Source organism: Lemur catta, chromosome 1 (assembly GCF_020740605.2).
Source record: "Lemur catta isolate mLemCat1 chromosome 1, mLemCat1.pri, whole genome shotgun sequence".
In the NCBI taxonomy this organism is placed as follows: Eukaryota; Metazoa; Chordata; class Mammalia; order Primates; family Lemuridae; genus Lemur; species Lemur catta.
This window is the reverse complement of record NC_059128.1, coordinates 101,733,641-101,758,010: the sequence shown is the minus strand read 5'-3', so window position 1 is coordinate 101,758,010 and position 24,370 is coordinate 101,733,641. Positions and strand designations below refer to the sequence as shown.

Here is a 24,370-nt window from a genome sequence, read left to right as displayed (position 1 = left end):
CACCCAGCCTCTTACAACCACTTATCTACTTTCTATCTCTACAGATTTACCTATTCTGGAAATTTTGTATAAATGGTATCACACAGCATGAGGCCTACTGTGACTGGTTAATTCTGTCACTTAGTTTTACTCACCTAGGAAGGCCAACAAGCTGAGAGCTTGCCATGGACATCAAATAGATTTGTGTTACTGAGGGATGAAGAGCAACTATTAACTAACTATTCAGCAAGTTAGTTAAATGAAAGCTGCTTAAAGCGTCAACTACACAATACTCATTTTAGAAACGAAACAGAATTTATTAAAATTAAAAGACTTATGCAAAATCACACAGCTGGTAAAATGCAAACCTGGAACTGAACTTAGTTCTATAATAATACCAAAGTCTTAATCATTACATTATTTTGCTTCCTAATAATCCACCATTTCTCACTGAATCTACTGCCTACTAGGATCTTGAATGCCTCCCCTCCTCTCCATTCCAGCCTTGTTAACCTCCCTACATATTTCTTGCCCAGATTATTCTAACAGACTTCTCACTACTCTCCCAGTTTCCTAATCTTACTCTGTTTTCATTTATTCCCTGTACTGCCAAAAAAGTGATCTTTTAAACAGTAATTCCCTATTAATTTGAAAGTTTAAAGTTGTTTCATGTAGCCCTAGGGGATAAATCCATTTCAATAGCACTATACTAAAGCCTTTCACAAACTGACCACACTACCTACCTATCTAGTCCGAGCTCCTACCACTCTACTTCCCAATAACTTTAGCAATATTCAGTTCCTTACTGTTCATTCAACATACTAGACCCTCTTTCTATTCCATGTCCTCCTTTGTCTGGAATGCCATCTCCAACCCCATCTGTCCACTGAGCTACTGTTCATTTTTTAAAACCCAGCTTCCAACACTACAGTCCTTCCCAGAAAACAGTATTAAATATTCCCTCTTTGACTTTGTACTTCTAATGTTAAATATATCATTGTGTAATGTACTTATACATGCCTCCTTAAACAGTTGTCCAGCATTTGTATTCTCCAACACAGTGTAGCAGCTAAAGAAATATCAGTTGATAAAAATATTAATAGAGTACTCAACTTACATAGTATTCCCAATTAAACCAAAGCATTATTTTTAGGGACCCATTAACCTCAGAAATGCATAAAATAAATATAACACAATATTTAGGATATTATAAGAATAAAAATTTGGTTATGGGAAGGGTGGAGGTTCTGCACATAAAAGAAAAGTATTAAGATAGTAATAATATTGTAAGGAAGGGAGCCAGGTAGCTAAGTATTAAGGCAGAGAGATATTTTAGTTTTTTAAATCCTTTGTACTTTTTTCATTTGAGCCAAGAAAATATATGCACAAACAAAATTTTTTAAATTCTAAAAAAATTTATCAGCCGGGCATGGTGGCTCACACCTGTAATCCTAGCACTCTGGGAGACTGAGGCGGGAAGATCACTTGAGATCAGGATTTCGAGACTAGCCTGAGCAAGAGCGAGATCCTATCTCTACTGAAAAATAGAAAATTAGCCAGGCTCATGGCGCGCACTTATAGTCCCAGCTACTTGGGAAGCTGAGGCAGGAGGATTGCTTGAGCCCAGGAGTTTGAGGCTGCTCTGAGTGAGGTTGACACCATGGCACTCTAGCCCAGGCAACAGAGCAAGACTGTCTCAAAAAAAAAAGAATAAAAAGAGTTTATCAACAATTGATCTTACCACGCTAAGTCTGTTTAAAAAACTCTTTTTAAATCTAAGGTTATGAAGAAGAGTTCAGTCATACTGCCTCAGCACCCAACTTATTTCTGAATTTTTTGGGGTTACATTAGAACAAAGAAAAGTATGATTCACAAACTCTTCACTGCAATGTCAATATTCTTCACGTAAACTTACCTGGAACCTTTAAAAAGGTAGTAGAAAACATTTTATTCAGAGCTAACTAGTTAACACTGGCTAGTGTTAAATTGCTTTTATTTTTATAAATGCTGAGTCAGAGGAAATATACAGAACTCAAAACCTCAAAACTATTAATAATACAGGAATATTAAGATGAGTTACTTCTTCACTTGTGACTTCAAAAACCTGCAATTAGGGTATGAACAAATAGATCTGTCTTAGCCTTGTCTGGCAATTATTTAACTAAACAGGTTGTACATGTGCTGCTGTAGTATTCTACTTTATACAACTTTGCCTAAGCAGACATGCACAGGTCTCAATCCAACATACAAGTGCAGAATAATCAACAATCCGTAAGAGGTAAAGCAGAAGCCTACTTTACGGATTCTGCTCAAAAAAAAAACTGTTACTTTGGATATAGGTTAACAAATTGGTAGGTTTCCAATATGTTAAATAAGTCTTTAAAATTATGAAAGACTATCATGAAGGGTTAGAACCGGGTAGGTTCAGGTAAAAAGCTACAGGGAAAGAAATATCAGTATATGGAAGAACTCTAAATCAGAGCTGTTCAAGTATGAAATGTGCTCACTTCTAGAAGTGGCTGCGAAGGTTCAGTCACAGAATAGGTTTAAGAATAGGCTCAGGGACTACTCAACAGGGTGGTAGTACTTAGTAAGTGGTTGGCTAAGATAACCTTTAAAGATCCCTTCCAATCTTGTTAATCTGACTTTATGTGAATCCAAAATTATGTTGACTCTCGTATGAATCAAAGATTAGGCAAGCTTACTTCAGCAGCTATTGCTTAATATTTATAAGTATAATCATACTTTCATTCCAAAGGGTGAATATTTTTGTGAACTTTAAAGTCCTATTTCCACCACTTTGGTTTTACAGTACGTTTAGAATGCAACATTATATATCAAGCTTCAGGCATTATCACATATCTGGAGGACCCAGCTATAACTATATTAATGCAATGAGCTGATTATAAAAAATACAAAATTTTTAGGGCCAATGAAATGGAATCATTACATTTAAAAATTCAGTAACAAACTGATGAGTAAAATTATGTACATACTTTCTTTCTAAAGAAATATTATTCCCATATTAAATGATAAGTAATCTGAGGCACACTCCGTAAGTTTCCCCCTTTATAAGAGCTGAAGTGATGAACAGCAGGTTAAAAAGTAAACACATTTTCTAACATTTGAGGTGGAATGGTATCCGTAATAAGCTCATCTGAGAACTTCACTAAAGAACTATTTTCTCACTATTGAGTAAAATAAACTCAACTACTCTCCCCTCAAAACAAGCATCTGTTATCTAGTGCTGCAGTCCCCAACCCCCAGGTGGACTGCACCATGACCGCCTGAGCTCCACAACCCACCCCTACCCCAACCTGGGTTCGTGGAAAAATTTTCTTCATGAAACCAATCCCTGGTGCCAAAAGGGTTGGGGACTGCTGATCTAGCACATCCACAACATCACAATGCTGTTCTTCCAGAATCTTTCTTCTTTTTGAGACAGAGTCTCACTCTGTTGCCTGGGCTAGAGTGCCGTGGCGTCAGCCTAGCTCACAGCAACCTCAAACCCCCAGGCTCAAGTGATCCTCCTGCCTCAGCCTCCCGAGTAGCTGGGACTACAGGCATGCACCACCACGCCCGGCTAATTTTTTATATATATAGTTTTAGTTGTCCAGCTAATTTCTTTCTATATTTTTTTTTAGTGGAGACAGGGTCTCATTCTTGCTCAGGCTGGTCTCGAACTCCTGACCTCAAGCGATCCACCTGCCTCGGCCTTCCAGAGTGCTAGGATTACAGGCATGAGCCACCATCCCCGGCCCAGAATCTCTTGATGCTTCTGTCCGAAGGAGAATGCTGGGCGTTGTGGATCACTGGTCTAAGTTTGTAACTTCACACATAAATGATGAATACACTTCACATAATATATATGCATCCTGTTGTAACAGGATTATTTTACATTAAACTTTCTGTTTTTAAATGCTTATAGTAGACTAGAAAATGGTACATGTTATAATAGCAATTTGGCTTGAAATTTTCTTGAGGATGGTACATACCTAAACAGTGAAGTCTTAAATGCGGTGTGCAGTAGACTTCTGACTCTATTCTATTCTTTATTATTTACCTGGATTCACAGGCCATAGAAAGAAGTCACAAGTCAGAGCCCAATTCAGTTTGCATGAGTCAGTCTTCTGGGGCATAGAGCAGAATGGAGAAAGGTAAGGTAGTTCTGAAGAGGCAGAAAATACCTAGCACACAGACAATAACATTCATACACATTTGTGTATATTTAATGACATAAAATACTTAACGGGACCAGGCGCAGTGGCTCACGCCTGTAATCCTAGCACTCTGGGAGGCCGAGGCAGGTGGATCGCTCGAGGTCAGGAGTTCGAGACCAGCCTGAGCAAGAGCAAGACCCCCATCTCTACTAAAAGTAGAAAGAAATTATCTGGCCAACTAAAAATATATAGAGAAAAAATTAGCTGGGCATGGTGGCGCATGTCTGTAGTCACAGCTACTTGGGAGGCTAAGGCAGTAGGATTGCTTAAGCCCAGGAGTTTGAGGTTGCTGTGAGCTAGGCTGATGCCACGGCACTTACTCTAGCCCGGGCAACAAAGCGAGACTCTGTCTCCCAGAAAAAAATAAATAAATAATACTTAATGATATAAAATACTGAGTTTCAACCCCAGCTATGAAAATTTGGGCAGGTTACCTAACTCCTCTAAGCCTCAATTCCTTACCCATAAAACAATAAAAATATCATCCATTTCACAGAATAGTTGTGACAACTAAAACTCCATAAGGCAACTGGTTAAAAGCAAAAACAGCATGTTAGAAAATGAGAAGAGTTAATTCCAAGAAGTCAGCAGAAGAGAAATGGGAACAATTCAGAAAAGAAAAAAACGGGGATATTAATGGGACTTATTTTTATCAATTATAAAATCAATAAGAAAATTCATTCATATTTGACTTTTCAATGTGTATCAGCTATGTTCCAGACACTGTGTAGGTGAATGGGAATACCAAAACAATACATTAGTCCTACTGTTAAGGATTTCAGAGTCTATCTAGTGGGAGAATAAATAATAATATATAACTTTTAAAAAATAAAAGTGTATACAAAATTCTGAGACCCACTCACAGGGAAGGATTCAAAGAAACAACGTTTAAAGTGGATCTTGAAGTATGAATGAGTTTATTGGGGGGGGGAAGCCATTTGAAGCAAGGAAAAACCTTACAAAGGTATAGAGAAAATCTTCACAGGGAATATCATTATTACACTATGCCAGGAATGATCATGAAGTAGTACCATTTCCTATTCCTCCCCACACACACTCCCACCTCTATTTATCATGAATGGTAAAGATTTGATATACCTCCTTGGGCCATAGATTTAGACCAAATATGAACATTTCTGACACTGTCATAAACTGAGTGAGACAACTAACCTGTAAGAAAAGGAGACATTTCACCATTACCTGAAAAATCTGTGGTGACTCTACATACTATACTCACAGGCTGCAAAGGCCCCATTTTCCAAAAATATCACCCTTTTCATGTTTTTTTCCGATGTCTTCCAAAGGAAGCCTTCTAATAGTTTCCAGTAGCTTCTAACAGACTCCACTTATACACAAAGGACAATATTTTACTTTTTTCCTAAAAACTAACTGATCGCTTTGGAAGGCAAGACTTTCCTTAATCCAGACGCAAAGAGGAGTCAACATACAACAAAAGTGAACCACACACCAGGGTTAATATCTTGTGAAAATAACATTTCAAAAGACAAACTGGTAGGGTGAGGAATTTCAGGATAACTGCAGTACACTGAAATTCTCAACTGTGGAAGCCAGGCTAGGGCAAATCCAGAAACAGGAAGAGATCAGTCTACACATGGATAAAGGGAGGCATGGTAAGTTCTGAGTTATCGCCTTTACTGTCAAGTAGTTATTTACAGGTCAGTCTACCCTTCCTAAACTATGAACCCTAGAAAGAAAGGGAATATTCTCCGCTTATCTTTGTATACCTCCTGCCAACCACACATACTGAGGGAAGAATAGGAATGTAAAGGTTGAGAACAGATCTGGCAAAACATGGTGCTGGGAAGATGTATGGCTGTTCCAAGGATAGTAAAATGCAAGAGGACCAAGATCAAGATAGACAGTGACATTTGATAAGACAGAAAGGAAGCTTTGGTCTCTTAACTTCCTATCTTGAAGCAGTCACACTCATTATCCTTTGTCAGTACCTGAATTTTACAACTGGAAAACATCAAGTCCAAACCTCTGCAAGAGCAGATTCATCCTAGAGATTGATTTAGCCTGAGGTCACACAGTAATATAGATGGGATGAGACTCTAGTCCTAGATTGCAGGAGTTTTATGAGGCTGGTGGCTCACACTTGTACTCCCAGAGATACTCGAGGCTGAGATGGGAGGATCATTTGAGCCCAGGAGTTCAAGGTTACAGTGAGCTGTGATCATGCCACTGCACTCCAGCCTGGGTAATACAGCAAAGCCCTGTATCTTAAAAAGAAAAAAAAAAAAGATTTTATGAAATTGTATGAACTGTGAATTAAACAGTGATTGTTATATACTTAAGAGCTTTACAAACATTTGTACCACATATAGAAGCTTTTTAATATTGATTTTGATAAACCTACTTTATTTTGCAAAAGAGGGCTGACCTACACTCAGTTTAGAAGGCTTTCAAGTTTACTTTCTACTACTTATTAAGTATACTCAATTTTTTTTAATATCATAATCCTGCAACTAAAATCTAACCTTAAAGCCATATCCCTCTGTATCTTATCCTTCCTTTCTACACAATACCTGTGGTAGCCAGCCTCCAAGATGGCCCCAAATGATCCCTGCCTCCTGGTATATAGTGTAGTCCTTTCCCACAGTGAATAGAGCTGACCTGTGTATCCAAGACAAAGTTATGACTTCCAAGCCTAGGTCATAAGCATCTGTCTTGCTCTCTTCCATGACATACTCTAGAGAAAGCCAGCTGTCATTTACAGAGGACACTCACATAACCCTATGAAGAGGCCCATATGATGAGAGAACCGTGGCCTCCTACCAATACCCAGAGTGTGAATCACGTTAAAAGCAGCAATTGCTTCAGCCCAAGTCAAGCCTTCAGATAAACGTAGCCCCAGCTGACAGGATGACTATGACCTCATCAGAGACCGTGAGCCAGAATCACCCAACTAACCCACTCGAAACTATGAGATAATAAATGTTTGTTGTTTTAAGCCACTCATTTTGGGGTAATTCTTACACAGCAATAGATAAGTAATAAAATGACTCAGCTAAAATCAGTCAATTAGCTACAATGAAAGATCATTTTAGTATTATCAAGTTTTCAATATACAAATACAAAGAAAACTTAAGTACAAGAATTTGGCATAGTCACAAAGTCTAACTAAAATGTGAAAAAAGTCTAGTAGAGCAGAGAGAACTTGTACTTTAAAGTCAAAGAGACCTGGTTTCAATTACCTCCATCAGCTTACAACAGAGAAAAGTTGAGCTTCTTTGTGAAACCCATTTCTCAGCTTCTCTGACTTCAATCTACTCATTTGTATAATACAGATAATGCTAACTATTACCCTGGGATTTTGTAAAAAATCAATACACATGAAAACATCTATTTGTGATAATACATCCCATAAACACAAGCTATCATTACCACTTTCATCTGTGTGTCCCTGCTTATATAAAATTGAGAAAAAATGATCATTTCCCCCTCCATTCTGTTATTTTCCTGATTCCCAGACAGAATTCTTACTTCAATCTTTACCAGGGCATACTTCCAGCCAGGCACAGTGGCTAATGCCTGTGGTCCCAGCTACTTGGGAGGCTGAGGCAGGAGGATTACTTGAGGCCAGGAGTTTGAGACCAGCCTGGGTAACACAGCAAGACCTCAACTATAAAAAACAGAAAAAAATTAGCCAGGCACAGTGGCTTGTACCTGTAGTTGCCTCTACTCAGGAGGCTTAGACAGGAAGATTGCTTGAGGCCATGAGTTTATGACCAGCCCGGGAGATATGGCAACACCTCATCTCTTTAAAAAAAAAAAAAAAAAAAAAAAGCACCATATTTTTTAGCTATAATCCAAGTTCAAAAGTACATTCCACAGTCTACAAAGTGGTTGCCTGTTCCCATGGAATGCATACCTCCAAAACCCTAAGATACATCCCATAGACTAAGGGTATTAATTTATTTTAAAAATATTTATTGTTCCCCTTCCCAGTAGGATAAAGTAGCTAAGAGGCAAAACCAGCATTTCCACCAAGAGCTAAAAAAGCCAGATAATGCCCAGAAATCATCTGTTTGAAGGCAACAGAGAACTGCTGGGGTAAGAAGAACTGAAGGAGCACCTGTAGTGGCCTTTACCCTGGAGGTATTTATTTGCCAGTTCTGGGAGCAAGCAGCTTGATAATCTACCAGAGGGGCGTTGCTGGGAGACAGAGTGCGGTAGGTGCCCTCTCCCCAAGATGATCACATCCTAATACTTAGAATCTATAAATATGTTACGTTACATGGCTAGGGAGTATCAATGTCACAGATGGAATGAAGGTTGATAATCAGCTAACCTTGTAATGAAGAGATTATTTTCTATTTATCCATGTCAGTCCTTTAAAGTAGAAGGAGGCAGCAAAGGTGGAGGTCAGAGTCAGAGAGATTTCAAGATGCTATGTTGCTGGCTTTAAAGATGGAGGAAAGAACCACAAGCGAAGGAATGCAGGTGGCATCTAGAAGTGAAAAAGGCAAGGAAATGGATTCTCCCCTAGAGCCTCCAGAAGGAACACAGGATGCCCACACCTTGATTTTAACCCAGTGAGATCCATTTCAGACTTCTGACTCTAAGATAATGAATTTGTGTTGTTTTAAGCCACTAAATTTGTGGTAACTTATTACTTTAGCAATAGAAAACCATAATAACACACAGATCAACCAGGTGAACTTATTTACTGAGACTTGAGTGGGTATCTCAAGGAAAGGTCCATCTTCTCCTCAGGATATTTGCTGAGCTGATATTGCACAAGGCCAGAGACTAAAAATCTAAAGGTAAAGCCTCTGAAACAGACTAATACTTTCTAGTGCTCTAGGGAGACAATGATTAAAGAATGGAACCCCTGGGGAGGGACTGCTGAGAATACAGCAAGTTGTTAGCTGAAGACTCTAAAAGACCAGGATCAGATCACAAAGAGATTGAACAGGTCTACAACTCATTCTTATTGGATTTAGGGCTCTAACAGTCAAGCATAAGGAAGAATAAAAACCCTCTATGAAGGAATCTACCATCCTCTAGAATCTCTAACATGTTTTATACATAATATACCCATGCAATCAAAAGTCTGTCAAATGACAGGAACACATGACCAAAATCCAAGAGAGAGAGAGAGAAAAGATAATATGAGGAAACTCTCAGATGATTCAGACAATGTAGTCTGCTGACATAACTTCAAGACTAACTAAATAGGAGGCTGAGGCAGGAGGATCACTTGAGCCCAGGAGTTTGAGGTTGCTGTGAACTAGGCCGATGCCACGGCACTCTAGCCTGGGCAACAGAGCGAGACTCTGTCTCAAAAACAAAAAAAAAAGATTAACTAAATGATTAATATGCTGGAGAAAATCAAGCAAAAGGTGGAAAATACATGAAAAGATCACCAGAAAATTATAATCTATAAAAAAGAATCAAATGGAAATTATAGAATTGGAAAATACAATATCTGAAATTAAAAATTAATTAAGATGTGCTTAGTAGCAGATACACACAAGAAAAGACAGATTTAGAAATGTGGAAAGTAAGTCAATAGAAATTATCCAAACTGAAGACAGAGAAAACAGGAATACAGGATGGGAGATACATAAAAGAGCACCAGACACATATGGAACATAACAAAAAGCTCTAAAATATGTGTAACCAGAGTATCAGAAGGAAAGAAGATAATGAGACAGAACTAGAAATTCCAAAACTGATAAAAAGACATCACACCCAGAAAGTCAAAAGGATTTGAAGACCCGAGAGGATAAACACAAAGAAAACCATGACTAGACATATTTTTTTAATCAGTCTTTCAAGAACAAAGTTAAAAAATCTCAAAAGCACTCATTTAAAATAACAACAGGGAACACCGCATGCTATAGCATAGAATGAGGTGTTGCCTGATTTAAATTAAAAATTAAAAAAAAAATAACAACAACCAAAAGCATCTCATCCCCTTCCCAACCACCTTTCCCCAACTAGTCACATTTTATTTTAAAGTTCTTCCATGGGTAAATAGTCACATCTTAAGAGTCACAGTTTCTAGATTTTATTTCTTAAGTACAGGGTCTAATATTTGTTAATTAATACCCTCCACAGTATCTAATATAACTTACATATGAATGTTTCTGATCAGTACACACCTCTTCTTAATTTTTAATTTATAACCCACTGATAATTTATACTAAGCTCATGCAGCCCTAGCTCCTGTTTGTAAGCCTACATCATGTTTCCTAATGATTAAGATTTATTTCAGATTTATTTGGCCAAAGTGTTTATACCTCCATAATATTCTGAAATTAAAAAAAAAAAGAATTATTTCAGAATACAAGAGCATCAGTTCTCAACCTGTTTGGTCTCAGAAACCCTTTTCATTTTAAAAAAATACTGAGGATGCCAAAGAGTTTTGTTTATGTGAGTTACAACTACCAATCTTTATCATGATTGATACTAAAACTGAGAAGTTTTTAAAATATTTAATTCACTGAAAATAAGTCCCATTATGTTATTACAAATAAAATGTTTATGAAAAATAATTATATGTTCTAAAACAAAAAGTGAGAAAAATACACTATTTTTACATGTTTGTAAGTCTTCAAAATCTGGCTTAATAGAAAAAAGCTGGATTCTCATATTTGACTCTGCATTCAATCCCCTGGATATGTTGTTTTGTTTGAAGAATATAAGGAAAATGTAGCCTTACAAAGTTATACAGTTGAAAAAGGGAGGAGTACTTTCATAGCTTTTTCAGATAATTGTGGATATTCTTTGACACTATACCAAAACTCAAAAAGTGGTAGTTTCTTAAAGGTTAGGTGCAACATGGAATCTGAAACCATATCAAAGGACTTTTCATATTCTTGTTATATGAAAACCCAATGGTTTATCTTCTACTTTACACAGATCTTTTACCAATGCGTGACAGTAAAACATCATGCATTGGTCATTTGGAAATAATTGGTCCATGATGTTATGCAGATCTTCCAAATGATACATTTCACTATACAGTATTTCATCAGAAAAGTTTTTAAGTACTAGGAAACTGTCAGTCTCACAATGGCAGATAAAGTTTCCAAAATTCTAATTTTCACTTGAAAACTCAAATTTTGTCATTGGCAACAAATATTGCCAGCGTAGCTGGGTATGGTGGCTCACACCTGTAATACAATCTCACGCCTATAAACTTTAGGAGGCTGGGAGTATTGCTTAAGGCTAGGAGTTCAAAATAAGCCTGAGCAACAGCATGAGATCCCATCTCTACAAAAAATATTAATAGAAAAATCAGCCAGGTATGGCGGCATGTGCCTATAGTCCCAGTTACTAGGAAGGCTGAGGCAGGAGGATCACTTGAGCCCAGGAGCAGTGAGCTATGATGATGCCACTGCACTGTAGCCCAGGTGACAGAGCGAGACCCTGTTTTAAAAAAACCAAACAAAATACTGCCAGTCATTTTCCTTGCAATGGCAGGTGTACTTCATTCATTTGAAGAAATACTGTATGTTTGTCTATATGTCTAAACAACCGTAGTTTGTCACTCATTCAAGTAAAAATGGTGTTCCAAGAACATTTAGCTCACAAGTCAAAAATACACAAAAATGTTTTTTTTACATAACCACCATACTTCAGTACGCAAAAAGGGCTTTATGCATACCTTACATTTTGTCACACAAGCAATTAAGATGTGTACTTAATGGATAAGATATAATAAAACTAATAATTTTTACTGCTTCATTTAGGACAGTAAGTGAAACTAATATTTTTTACTATGAGTGAACAGCAGTGAAGAATACAATGACCACTAGTATAGCTCGGTGACACTGATTTGATTTGTGCTAAGGTGCCTGTGGTTTTACCTACCCATTGCTCTGCACCATCAGTATAAATGTCAGCACATTTTAAAAGGCAAATAATGTCTCAGCATTATTATCAAATGTTTTGCTCTTATGGACCATACTTTAAGAACTACTAGGCTGGGCGCAGTGGCTCACGCCTATAATCCTAGCACTCTGGGAGGCCAGCCTAAGCAAGAGCAAGACCCCCGTCTCTACTAAAAAATAGAAAGAAATTAGCTGGACAACCAAAAATATACAGAAAAAATTAGCCGGGCATGGTGGCGCATGCCTGTAGTCCCAGCTACTTGGGAGGCTGAGGCAGAAGGATTGCTGTGAGCTAGGCTGACGCCACGGCACTCTAGCCAGGGTGACAGAGTGGGACTCTGCCTCAAAAAAATTAAAAAAAAAAAAACAACCTACTGTATTAAAGTGATTCCATTGTTTTTAACATCACCGTGTCAGTTCACATAAAGTGCCAGGAAAACTACATGCAAATAACGGTTTTATCCAAAAGGGCTGCTATATATTCAGGGACCTTAAAAAGCTCATCCTCCTAGAATTTAAACATTCTTTCTTGCCATCTTCTTACACTATCAATTTGGTGTTATCTAGAAACCACAAAATAATTTCTCAGTGCCAGAAGAAAATCTTGTCTGGATCCCTCTGGTTCACAGATAAGGAAACCAAGGCAGCATTTACCAGACAAGGGCAAACTCCAACAAGTATTTACTGAGGTTCTAGCGTCAGAGACTCTGTTAGTATGCTGTATTCTATGGACACAAACATGGAGTTTCAGCTCTCACCCTCAAAACTATCATATCTAGCTACCTTGATAGATAGATATCTATCTAGCCAGCTACCTCTTGTAGGCTACACCAAATACCCATATCAAGTACTATGCAAACATAGATAAGCATTGAAAAGGCAGATGAAAAGGACCTGGTAAGAAATGAGGAAATATTTGAGCAGGTTCTGAATAGGAATACATCAGGCAGTTAAGAGCAAGGGTAGCATAAGAAAAGGGACCAGTAGGAACAAAAGTATGGAAAACACAAATGTGTTATACATTAAGAAATTACAAGTAGTGCAACTGGAGACGGTAAGGGATGAGGAATAGCAGAAGACCAAAAAAAATTAGCTGACATTAAGACAGGGAAGCCATGAATGCCACAGTAAGGAGTCTGGACTAGACTTGTGATAGGAAATTTCTTTTTAGCAGGAGAATGACTATTTCTGTTTGGTATGACAGATTAGAAGCCTAGAGACAAGGAGGTAAAATAAAAAGAGATCCTAGACTAGGATTAGTTAGTAAAAAGGCTAGCAATAACATGAAACAAATTTCAGAGGTAACTTGACCAGGCCTAACTAGATGTGGAAAAAGAAAGAATCGAGAGTGCCTCTTAAATTCCAAGAATGGTTAAAGGAGAAATCAATCAAAGGAAAAAGAGCCCCAAGGAGAGAGGTATTATATTTGGGTTTCAAATGATTTTCAGAGAAATTTCTAAAATGTCACAAATTCTAAGATAAATGTCCACATAAGAGGCTTTTACCAATAAATACTTGCTAAGAATCAGAAAATACTTCCCAAGTCTCTATACTTAATCTCTAAAAAATTGTACAATTGTGATTAAGAGAGAGGACATATTACCAAGTAACTGGAGTCAGTTAATATTTGAGTTAGAAGTATGACAGTTTCAAAGGAGATGCCAAAGCAAGTCTTGGGAGAAGTGTCTAGGATTGTAGCTATTCTTAGCATCGTCGAAATAAATGTCTCAGTAATAAGGAAATGTAACCTAATACTTCATTATCTGGTATGCTTTTTGCCAAAATGTATTGTCAGGTCACTTCTGATACTTCTTTTAAATGGAACATATTAATAGAAAAAAAGCAAAGAAAAATACTACTGAACAATGCTTATAAGAGAAAAAAAAAAAAATTATATGGGGCTCTCTCTCCCAGAACAGTATTTGGCCTTTCTCCTTTAAAACCTCATAACCTTTTGGCCTTAATAATAGAATTCTCATTTCTAAAAATTAAAAAAAGCAGGACTCTGAAAAGTTGAATTGCCAGAGCAGATGCTAGCTCAATCAGAACTTTTTAAGCTGCCTTCCAGAGATATCATACTATCCAATCAACTTAACTCTAATACTAATTGGGCACCTACTATACAACAAGATAAATCAAATCAGACATTACAGTAGTCTCCCCCTTATCCTCAGGGGATATGTTCCAAGACCCCAGGGGATGCCTGCAACCTCAGACAGTACCAAACTCTATGTGCTACTATGTTTCTTCAATCTGAGAACTAAGACAGCTAAATGACTAACAAAAGTGGGTAGTTGGTGGGTAGCTTATACAGCTTGGATATGCTGGACGAAGGAATGATTCCCAGGCAGGAAAGTGAAAGATTTCATCATGCTGCTCAGAATGGCATGCAATTTAAAACTTGTAAATCTTTTATTTCTGGAATTTTCCATTTAATATTTTCAGACCACAGCTAATCTCAGCTAAGCAAAACCTCAGAAAGTGACACTGCAGATATGGGGGGAACTACTATACTCAAGATCAAGCCAGATGATCACCCACCACTAGGTGAATTAAAATTTAGAAAAAAAGCAAAAATTTAGGATGAAAAAAATTTTTTTTTTTTTTTTGAGACAGAGTCTCACTCTGTTGCCCGGGCTAGAGTGAGTGCCGTGGCGTCAGCCTACCTCACAGCAACCTCAAACTCCTGGGCTTAAGCGATCCTACTGCCTCAGCCTCCCGAGTAGCTGGGACTACAGGCATGCGCCACCATGCCCGGCTAATTTTTTCTATATAGATTTTTAGCTGTCCAAATCATTTCTTTCTATTTTTGGTAGAGACGGGGTCTCGCTCTTGCTCAGGCTGGTCTCGAACTCCTGACTTCAAGCGATCCACTCGTCTCGGCCTCCCAGAGTGCTAGGATTACAGGCGTGAGCCACCGCGCCCGGCCCTAGGATGAAATTTTAATCATATGATTGTAGAAATGTACTGACTCTATAATAAAGTGGCCTGGCAGTTTAAAAAAAAACAAAATTAGGCTTTTTAAAACATTGAAAATAATGTAACGACTGCTACTACTTTCTTCATGGGCCCCAAAGAATCTAGTCATGTAAGGTTAAAAGAAGCCTGTTCATTCTCTTGTCCAATAAGTAATGATTATCAAATGTCAGCCTAAATAAATTCTCATTCTTCTATTTATCCTATAATTTAATGGGAATGATTAAGCTATTTAAAAAGTTACATTTAGCTATTTAAAAAAGTCAATATCAAAGGATGAGCTGTATATATGCTCTCAAGGACTTAGCAAAGTTATGGCCTATGATACTACGCTTATTAATACAATAAAAACTGGCCAGCTGGAAAATAGAGAAGTAGGTAACACGCATTATCATAAAAGGAATAACTGAAGAAAGGAAGGGATAGATTGACTTCGCTTAAAAAAAGTTTTTCCTTCAAGCTTCCAAAATGATAGTTACATAAAAAACAAAAAACTTTATCCAGGGGGCTACCCTACGAACAATGAGTGAAAGTTAACATGAAAGTAGATTTTATTTCCATCTTGAAAAAAAAAAAAATCAAGAGTCAAGCATTGGAACGAACTGTATCACAAAATACACAAAATAGCTCACCATCATTTACTTGTAGTTAAGCAGAGACAGGAATTTTGCAGAAAGGATTTCTTGCAAGACACTGGACAAGAGCAGGGGCTCTCAACCCTGGCTGTGTATTAAAATAATCCAGGGAAGACTTTTGTATAATGTCAATGCCTAGCCCAAACCCCCAAAGTCCCACTTACTTGGTCTGGGGTGGGGCCTGGGTACCTGTGTTTCTAAAAACATTGATGTCAACATCCTGGCTGTGATACTGTGGAAGATGTTCTTTGCAAGATAATGTTTTATAAGATGTTACCATTGTAGAAAAATCAGTAAAGGTTATGTGGGATTGCTGCATTATTTCTTGCAACTGCATGTGAATCTATTAATACATATAATTATCTAAAACGAGTGTAATAAAAAAAAAATCCTCAGGTGCTTCCATTATGTAGCTAGGCTTTAAAAAAAAAAAAAATCAGTGAACTGGAGAATCTCAAATTCCTGCCGATTCTAAGAGATTACAAGCTATTATTTTAACTGTAGCTATTGAAAGGTAATTAGTAATGCTTATCATTTACAGGTATAATAATGCTTTACAAAGACAAAAGTAAATAATTTATGGCTAATCCAAAACAAAAAATGCAAAGTACTATGCCCTCCCATTAGGATATAAACTGACTGGATACATAAGCATTATCGATAGTCATAACCTCTTGACAGAGAGAAAAAAGGAGAAATAGGTGGCCTCTAAGATAGCCCCCACTGATCCCCACATCCTGGTCTTCACACCCTTATGTAATCCCCTCCTCTTGAGTGTAGGCTGGATTTACTCACGTATAACAAACAGAATATGGCAAAGTGATGGGATGTTACTTCTGAGATAAAGTTATAAGAAGACTGTGGCTTCTATCTTGGAGGACTTCTTTCTCAGAATCCTCCCTCTGGAGAAAACAAGCTACTGTGTTGTAAATCACCTATGGAGAGGCACACATGGCAAGGAACTGAGGTCTCTGGCAGAAAACGAGCCAGTGAAAATCTGAGGCCTGCCCAGTCACAAGTGAGCTTGAAAGGAGATCCTCCTCCAGTCAAGCCTTGAGAACTGCAACCCACCTGACATCTTGGTTGTAGCCTTTTAGGAGACCCTGAGCCAGAGGCACCCAGCTAAGCTGCACCCAGAATCATGACTCAGAAACTGTGAGACGTATGCTTGTTGTTTTGAAGCCACTAAGTTTTGGGGTAACATAAGTCAAAAGATAACTAATACATACAGCTAACACAGGACAAACCCAAAAGAAAAGAATATAATCTGATGACTTCTGCCTGCCTTTCTTCAAATCTCCCAGGTTCTACAACATTATTATCCACCATTTATAAACTCTGTTCTACTTTAACTGACCTTACCATTACCATCCTCATTCTCACCTCGAGTTCAATTTCTTAGGATGGCTTTCTATCCCTCTTTTCTATTCATCCAATCCTATCCATCTTCCAGACAACAGCCACAAATATCTATTACTATCCACTTTAATGCTTGGTTAAACCACTTACTGACCCAATAGCTTTGTTTTTTTTTGTTTTGGTTTTGTTTTTTGAGACAGAGTCTCACTCTGTTGCCTAGGCTAGAGTGCCCTGGCATCAGCCTAGCTCACAGCAACCTCAAACTCTTGGGCTCAAGCAATCCTACTACCTCAGCTGGGACTACAAGCATGCACCACCATGCCCAGCTAATTTTTTCTATATATATTTTCAGTTGTCCAGCTAATTTCTTTCTGGTTTTTTTTTTTTTTTTTTTTTTTTTTTTTTCAGTAGAGACAGGGTCTTGCTCTTGCTCAGGCTGGTCTCAAACTCCTGAGCTCAAATGATCCACCCTCTTCGGCCTCCCAGAGTGCTAGGTGAGTGTTTTAATTCAAAGAGATCATAAACTCCTTAAGAAATCTTCTCATATGCCCTTGAACACCTTACTGAACAGATGCATTTACAGATCCAAGACTTTATATCCCTTCCAGTGTATTAATACAAAACAACTTTTTGTGTTAAAGAACAAAAATCTGGAAGGAGTGGAAGGAAAAACAAATGCTCCAACCTAGAATGTCAGATTTCACAAGTTTGATTTGCACATTTGAAATAACTAAGTAAAAGCCACTTTACCTGAAGGATAGCAGCAAAGATGACAAATCCCTTCCAACCCTACACTTAGCTTAGTAAGTGTTGTCCAAGTTCTGGAAATTTTCTTTTTGTTAGTTTCTTAAATTTACCTTCCCTCATTAATCTACCTCGGTAGTAATTTATCAACAGACGCAACACATGGAGAAAAACACTGCTGTTAAATTTCAACTAGATCAGTAGTTTGCAAACTTTAGCTTGTGTCACCATCACTTGGAAGGCTTGTTAAAACAGACTGCTGGACCCCACCCCCAGAGTTTGATTCATAGGACTATTGCCATAAGAAATTCAACAAGTCTTAATATAATTTAAAATTTACACTTAAGGAGATCACCTGGGAAAAGATAAAAGTTCAAGAGAAGTAAATCTAAACCGTACCAAACACTTCAATAGCTTCAAAACACACACATATCCTCCCTCTTCCTCCTTTCTCAATTAAGTTAATCAATATAAGTTGATCTTGATATGCACACCTGAATTCAATTCCTCGGAAAAAATGAACACATCCAATTAACTGAGGTTTTTAAAAGGATGTTAAACAAATGAAACATAATGCAAAAAAAAAAGACCAAGTCTAGTAGTTCAACTCCCATTTTCACTCCCAAATTAAAAGCAAAACAAACACTGAAGGTTCTGAGATGTTAATTATCTTGCCACTTAGAGGAAAACCAGGGCTAGAACTGATTCCCCAGCCAGGACACAATATGCTGGAATACACTGCCTCCCTTAATTTATGCTTGTAACATCACTTTAGAGGTTCTTTAATTAAATCTTTAAATTAAATAGATGAAATAAAATTAAAGATTTCAAATCAACAGCCAATTTCTTCAGTAAGGCTTACATATTTCTGTTTTCTTTAAAATGGGTTATTTAGCATAATAAATCTAAGAAAAGTAAGACACCCATACATTTCTCTTTATACCTCCTCTCTGAGCAATCACATCCAACAGTCCCAGGTCCCTGTTATCCAGAACGTAACTCTAAATTCGGTACAGACTGAGTATCCCTTATCTAAAATGCTTGGGACCTGAAGTGTTTCAGATCTGGAATATTTGCATTAAATTTAGCAGTTCAGCACCCCTAATCTGAAAACCCAAATGTCATGTCAGGGCTCAAAAAATTCCGGATTTTGGAGCATTTTGGATTAGAGATACTCAACCTGTATTCCAAAAAGCTGCTGCTCTTCTCACTCTACTAGCTCTGCCTAAGTCAAAATGTGACTGTGGACAAACTATCACTATTCCAGTGGCTCAGAACTATCGCTGAAAATGGCTAAAACACACAGATGCTCAGGCTCCATTTCAGACTGAATTAGTGAGTAAAAATCTCACACAGTGAGTCCAAGGTCCTCTATGTTCCCTACCTCTATATGCTCCTTCAGCAAGAACCACATCCTCTACTTAACACAGTGCCTGCCATACACAGAAAGCATAATCAACATTTGTTGAACACTACTGTAGAAATACAAAATGGCAAATTTAAACATCCCTCAGAATTATGTAGTTAAATACATTACCTATTTAGGCAGCTACATTAGAAAACCACTTTTTAATATTAGCAATACTAGTTAAGTTAAAGGAAATCCCTGATTTTTCTTAAAAGCTCAAAAGGGGGCCTGGTGCTGTGGCTCACTCCTGCAATCCTAGCATTTTGGGAGGCCGAGGTAGGAGGACAGATTGAGGCCAGGAGTTTGAGATCAGCCCAAGCAACATAGCGAGACCATGCCTCTACAAAAAAACAGAAAAACAAGCTGGGCGTGGCAGTGTGTGCCTATAATCCCAGCTACTGGGGAGGCTTGGGCAAGAGGAGGGGATAACTTAAGCCCAGGAGTTTGAAGTTGCAGTGAGCCTATGATGACACCACTGCACACTAGTCCAGAAAACAGAGAGAAACCCCATCTCAAAAAAAAAAAAACAAAAGCTCAAAAGGTAAGCTAGGTAGCCACAAAGAATTTAAATTAGAGACCAAATTAAACTAACCAGGAAGCCAGAAAACCAAGAGTTTTCTAGAAGAAAAATAGTGTTGACTTATTTGACAATGAGAGCTAACCTGCAGATATCTGCAAATAACAGCATTTATCTGTTGTTTCCCAGAATTGCTCTCCCAGAAAAAGTAATCAAATTCCCAAAGAAAGAGTAAATTAACTTGGTGACCTTTTTACAGTTCAAACTTTTTCTCCTGTAAATATATTATCAAATTCGCTAATAACATCTGATTTCATACTGAAAATTAGCATTGGGGAGCAGGGAATTTAAAAGGTTTAGCATTACCACTAAGCTTGCTCCTCTAAACTAAGCAAAACTTAATGTTTTTTAACTTGATAAAAACCTGTTGTTATATTAAACCAACATTAAAAACCTAGATGACATTTAAAACCTCTATTAATATAAAGAGGTCTTATAAACATCCCAAAAAAGGGAAAAAACAAGCAAAAAGCAAAGGGCAATTTACAAAAGAAATACCAAGCCCAATAAACATGATAAAGTTCAATGAGCACATTTTTAACTGACCATCTTATGCCAATCAAATACCAAGTGGTGGGGAAAACTTGTATGATCTTTCTGAAAGCAACGTGGTAATATGTACCAAATGCCTTGAAAATGAACAAATTCTTTGACTCAACGATTCAAATTATCCCAAGAAAGAAAACAAGGATTGACCCGTAAGGATATTTTCATAATGTATATAAAAGTCAGAAACAAGAAAATAAAAAGACTGATTAAATAACTCAGTTTAGATCCGTAATCACATAAGCTCTTAAAAAATAGTTACTTATTGACAGGACAGAGTTGTTCAGAGAATCCCTCCGTTTTTGTAACCTGCTTTTGTCCTACTGAAAGCATAAATAGAACATACGGTATGTTTCCATTGTTATTAATATTTGGCTATCCAGAGGTCTGGAAAGATAACCAAAGTTCATATTTTGGTGTATCTCTCTCTCTCTCTCTGGGTGAAAGACTTTTTTTTTTTAATTGCCTAATCAGATTTTTCTTACAATGTGCATGTATTAGCTGTGTAACTTTTTAAGTCTAATTCTATTAACATAAATAACCTGTAACATAACCAAAGCCTAGTTTAGGCCTAACAAGTACACCATTTAGAGAAAAGATGGTCTGAGATACATCCTACCTTTTGATTTTACTCCTATTTCTAAACATGAATTTTTAACAAAGTATAGATACTTACATGAACACCCTTACAATGAAGTAGACTAGAAAAAAGTTTTTTAAAAAATCATGGAAACAAGGTAAAAGTAGGACACCTAAAAAAAATCCCTAGTTTTTTGTAGGTCTTATTAGTTCATTTCATCAGCATTTAATCTTTCTCACCTAAACTGATAAAGAATGACGTCATATGCATTAGCTACATTTCTATTCCAGAAGTGACATAAAGAACTTGTTTTTGGCTTCAGTGATTAAGACACACCTAAGAGCTGAGAAAGCTGGATGAGATTTAACCATAAGAAAACAATCAAAAAGTTAAATAATAAATATTCATGATTTTTTAAAAAGCTAATTAAAATTCCAGTAAGGTAGATAATAAGTTTGAGGACATCAGATTTTATGTAGCTGTAGATTAAAAGTTTTACTGCAAATTCTTTAATAAAGTTCCCTTTAAAAAAAGAAAATTTCTCAATTTAGTGGCCTAAGAACTCAACTGTTATATTTTTAGGATCAGAAAAAGCTTTAAAACCTATCATACTTCTATAATCTTCAATTTCCTTCTTAGACTGTGTTCTCTCTATTAAAGTTTGAGACTTCCACTGTTTAGTATTAACACTAGATATCAGATTTTTCTATTATGCAAAACACTGTCTTCAAATAGTGCTTAAATGGTTCCATTTTCAAAACCGTTGCTTTTTAGGCAATACTATAAAAATCTGTTAATAATGGAGAGTCAACGAGTAGGCAGTGACAGACTTCTGATTTGTCAGTGAATATTTAGCCAACCATGTTAAAGGGGAAAAAAAGACTGACACGCAAGAAGGCAATAGTAACTTGCTGCTCCTATGTTTCCTTCCACGTAACTAGCGTTTTCTAAAAGTTGCACTGAATCAAGACTTCGTTTTTATTCTTAACTATATCCCTGGCCCTTCAGGACAACTAATTTTTTTTCCCCAAACAAATGGAAACGTTTGATTTCCTAAAGCTGAAAAATGTACAATCTGACTCACAGGTTAAATGAGATATGCTTATCAACTTAAACCAAGCCTAACTTACTGGCCACTAAATAGAAATTATCAGAGAAAGGAGTTCAGAAGCAGAAAGCCTCTGCTTTCTAACTCACAATAGAGTCTTGTCCAATATTAGACAACACTGCATTTTGTTGTTGTTTTAGCTGCAATCTGCAGTAACTATTCCAACAGCTTCAAGCAAATCATATGCTACGACTGGAAAAAGTAGCAGTTAGGTCCCAAACAGCAAAGACGTAAAAAGATGCAAGCAAAATCCTCACCACTGGAAAAGAAGACCCATCAGCACCTCTTCCGAGAACTAGTTCCCTTCCCCCACCTTTAAGTAGGCACTTAAGACTGCCAAGGAGATCCATTTCTTTATTAACTGGTGCCCACTTGGGGCAACCGTACACCAAGCTGCTCTTAGGCCTACCCTACCTAATCCCTTCCAAAAGTGCTCAAGACAGACTGAGGGCCAGGGTAACCCTCGTAGGGGCCCAATTCTTCCTGACTCCTCTTCCCCATCCACCCTACCTCTTCCGCCCCGCCCCTGCAGGCGCTCCTCGGGCCAGAGGAAGGACACCCAGCCCAGGGACTCGCAGAAATTGCCCGCAGGAGAAGGCTTAGGCTGCCGGAGGCCTCCGCCATAGCAGGACCTGGGAAGCACCGCCCCCGGCGCACCTCCCCACACCCGGCAAACCGGCAAACGTCTGCTTTCGACACCCTCGATCTCCAGCAGAGGCAGAGAGAAGACAGGGCCGGGAGTCTCCGGGCTGGGCTGCGCACCAGGCCCAGGCCTGCCCCTCGGGGCCGCGCGGGCCGCCCGAATCCGCTCCCACGTCGGGCCCAGTCAGGCTGGCGCGGCGGCCACCCTCACCTGGATGACCTCGTTGACCTCCCGGATACATTCCACCATGTGTTGCAGAATCTGCTCGGCCGTGAGCACCTCGTAGCGGTAATCCTCCTCCTGCTCGTGCCCCGGCCCGCCGCCGCCACCGCCGCCGCCGCCGCCGCCGGGCCCCAGAGCGCTGCCGCCGCCACCGCCCGTCTCCCCGCATAGCAGTCCGTCCCGCTCCCCGCCGACGCCCAGCCCGGGTTCCACCAGCTCCACCTCGCCCAGATCCAGGTTATCATCGTCCGGCTCGTCGTCGTCCTCGTCCTCCTCCTCCTCGGCGCCGCTGTCCTCTTCACTGCACTCCTCGTCCTCGTCGAACTCGTAGTTGTAGCCCTCGTCCGAGTCCATGGCGCGACGCGCGGGGGCCCGGCCGGACGCTGGCCGAGGCGGGGAGAGGGCGGGGACGCCGAGGCCCCGGCTCTCGCTCCGGCTCCGGCTGATGTCCGGACGCAGGCCTGGCTCGGGCCCCGCGGGCTGCGGCTCCTCCCCGGGCGCGGCGGTTGGCGACGGGTGGCGGCGGGGAGGGCGCGGAGGAGGGAGGGAGGGAGCGAGGGGGCCGCTTGCTGCCCGCCTCAGTCAGACGCTGCTCGGCTCCGGCCTCCGAGAAGAAACAGTCCCCAGCGCCACCTCCACGGCCGCTGCTATCGCTACTGAGCCAACAAAGGGGCGTGCGTCACCGCGTCGCGTTGCGTCGTCGCGTCACCCCTCTTTGCGTCACCGCGCCCCGCCCCGCTGCCCCTGCGTGGAGTGCGGGGAGACCCCACGACCTGGCCTACCCGGGCCTGGGAACGCAGTGGCGCGGGAATTGCCTTCCTGCATGGGTCCTTTGCTGCTCTGTGCGCCGGGCCCGGACCGGATAGACCTTTTACGTGAGGAGGCTGCGGTCTCCTGGCCACTGGGCACCGAGAGAGGGGCCCCCGGACCGCCCAGGTGGTGGTTTTTACCGCAGGCCATAGAGATCCAGCCCCCTCACGCAATCCCGCGGGGAAGGCGGCCTTCCTCCCCGGCTGCAAAGGCACTTCCCGCCCGCCTAGGGTGATTCCGGGAAGCCCTTAGCTGTGGAGCCAAAATTTCTGTTGCCCGGGCTACTGAATGGAAATTTGTTGTGAGCAGAACCTCCAAACCATGTGGCAGGTGAACCGCACTTTAAGCAGTCGGTGTGATTCTGTCCACTTGTACAGACGTGCAGTGGTGTTTAGTCTCTTAGAGTGACGTCATCTTAAAAAGGCGTTTCCTGAACTCTGCTTGACAAGCGCCTCCTGAGGGCTCTAAGCAATGTAAGCAGTATGGTTTTCATTAATTGAGCACTGTTTTAAGAGCTATGCACATATTACCTGTCATCTTCACGAAGCCAAAGGACCCATTTTATACCTGAGGAACCCGAAGCTCAGAAAGGGAAAGGGACTTGGCCAAGACCAGGGGAACCCTTGGCCCTGTTTCAGTCAGCTACTGGGAACCCTAAAACATCAATCATAAAAATGCTTAATAATGCATATGTA

At 39.5% G+C, this 24,370-nt stretch overlaps 1 protein-coding gene across 1 annotated transcript in view; it reads right to left on the bottom strand.

The window, feature by feature from the left end:
* Positions 1 to 23,565, bottom strand: part of ARIH1 (ariadne RBR E3 ubiquitin protein ligase 1) — a 117,941-nt gene extending 94,376 nt beyond the window's left edge. The window contains exon 1 of the mRNA XM_045531485.1: positions 22,854 to 23,565. Within this exon, the coding sequence (XP_045387441.1) occupies positions 22,854 to 23,219 (366 nt within the window). The 5' untranslated portion in view covers positions 23,220 to 23,565. The remainder of the gene's footprint in view (positions 1 to 22,853) is intronic.
* Positions 23,566 to 24,370: the final 805 nt, after the last annotated feature.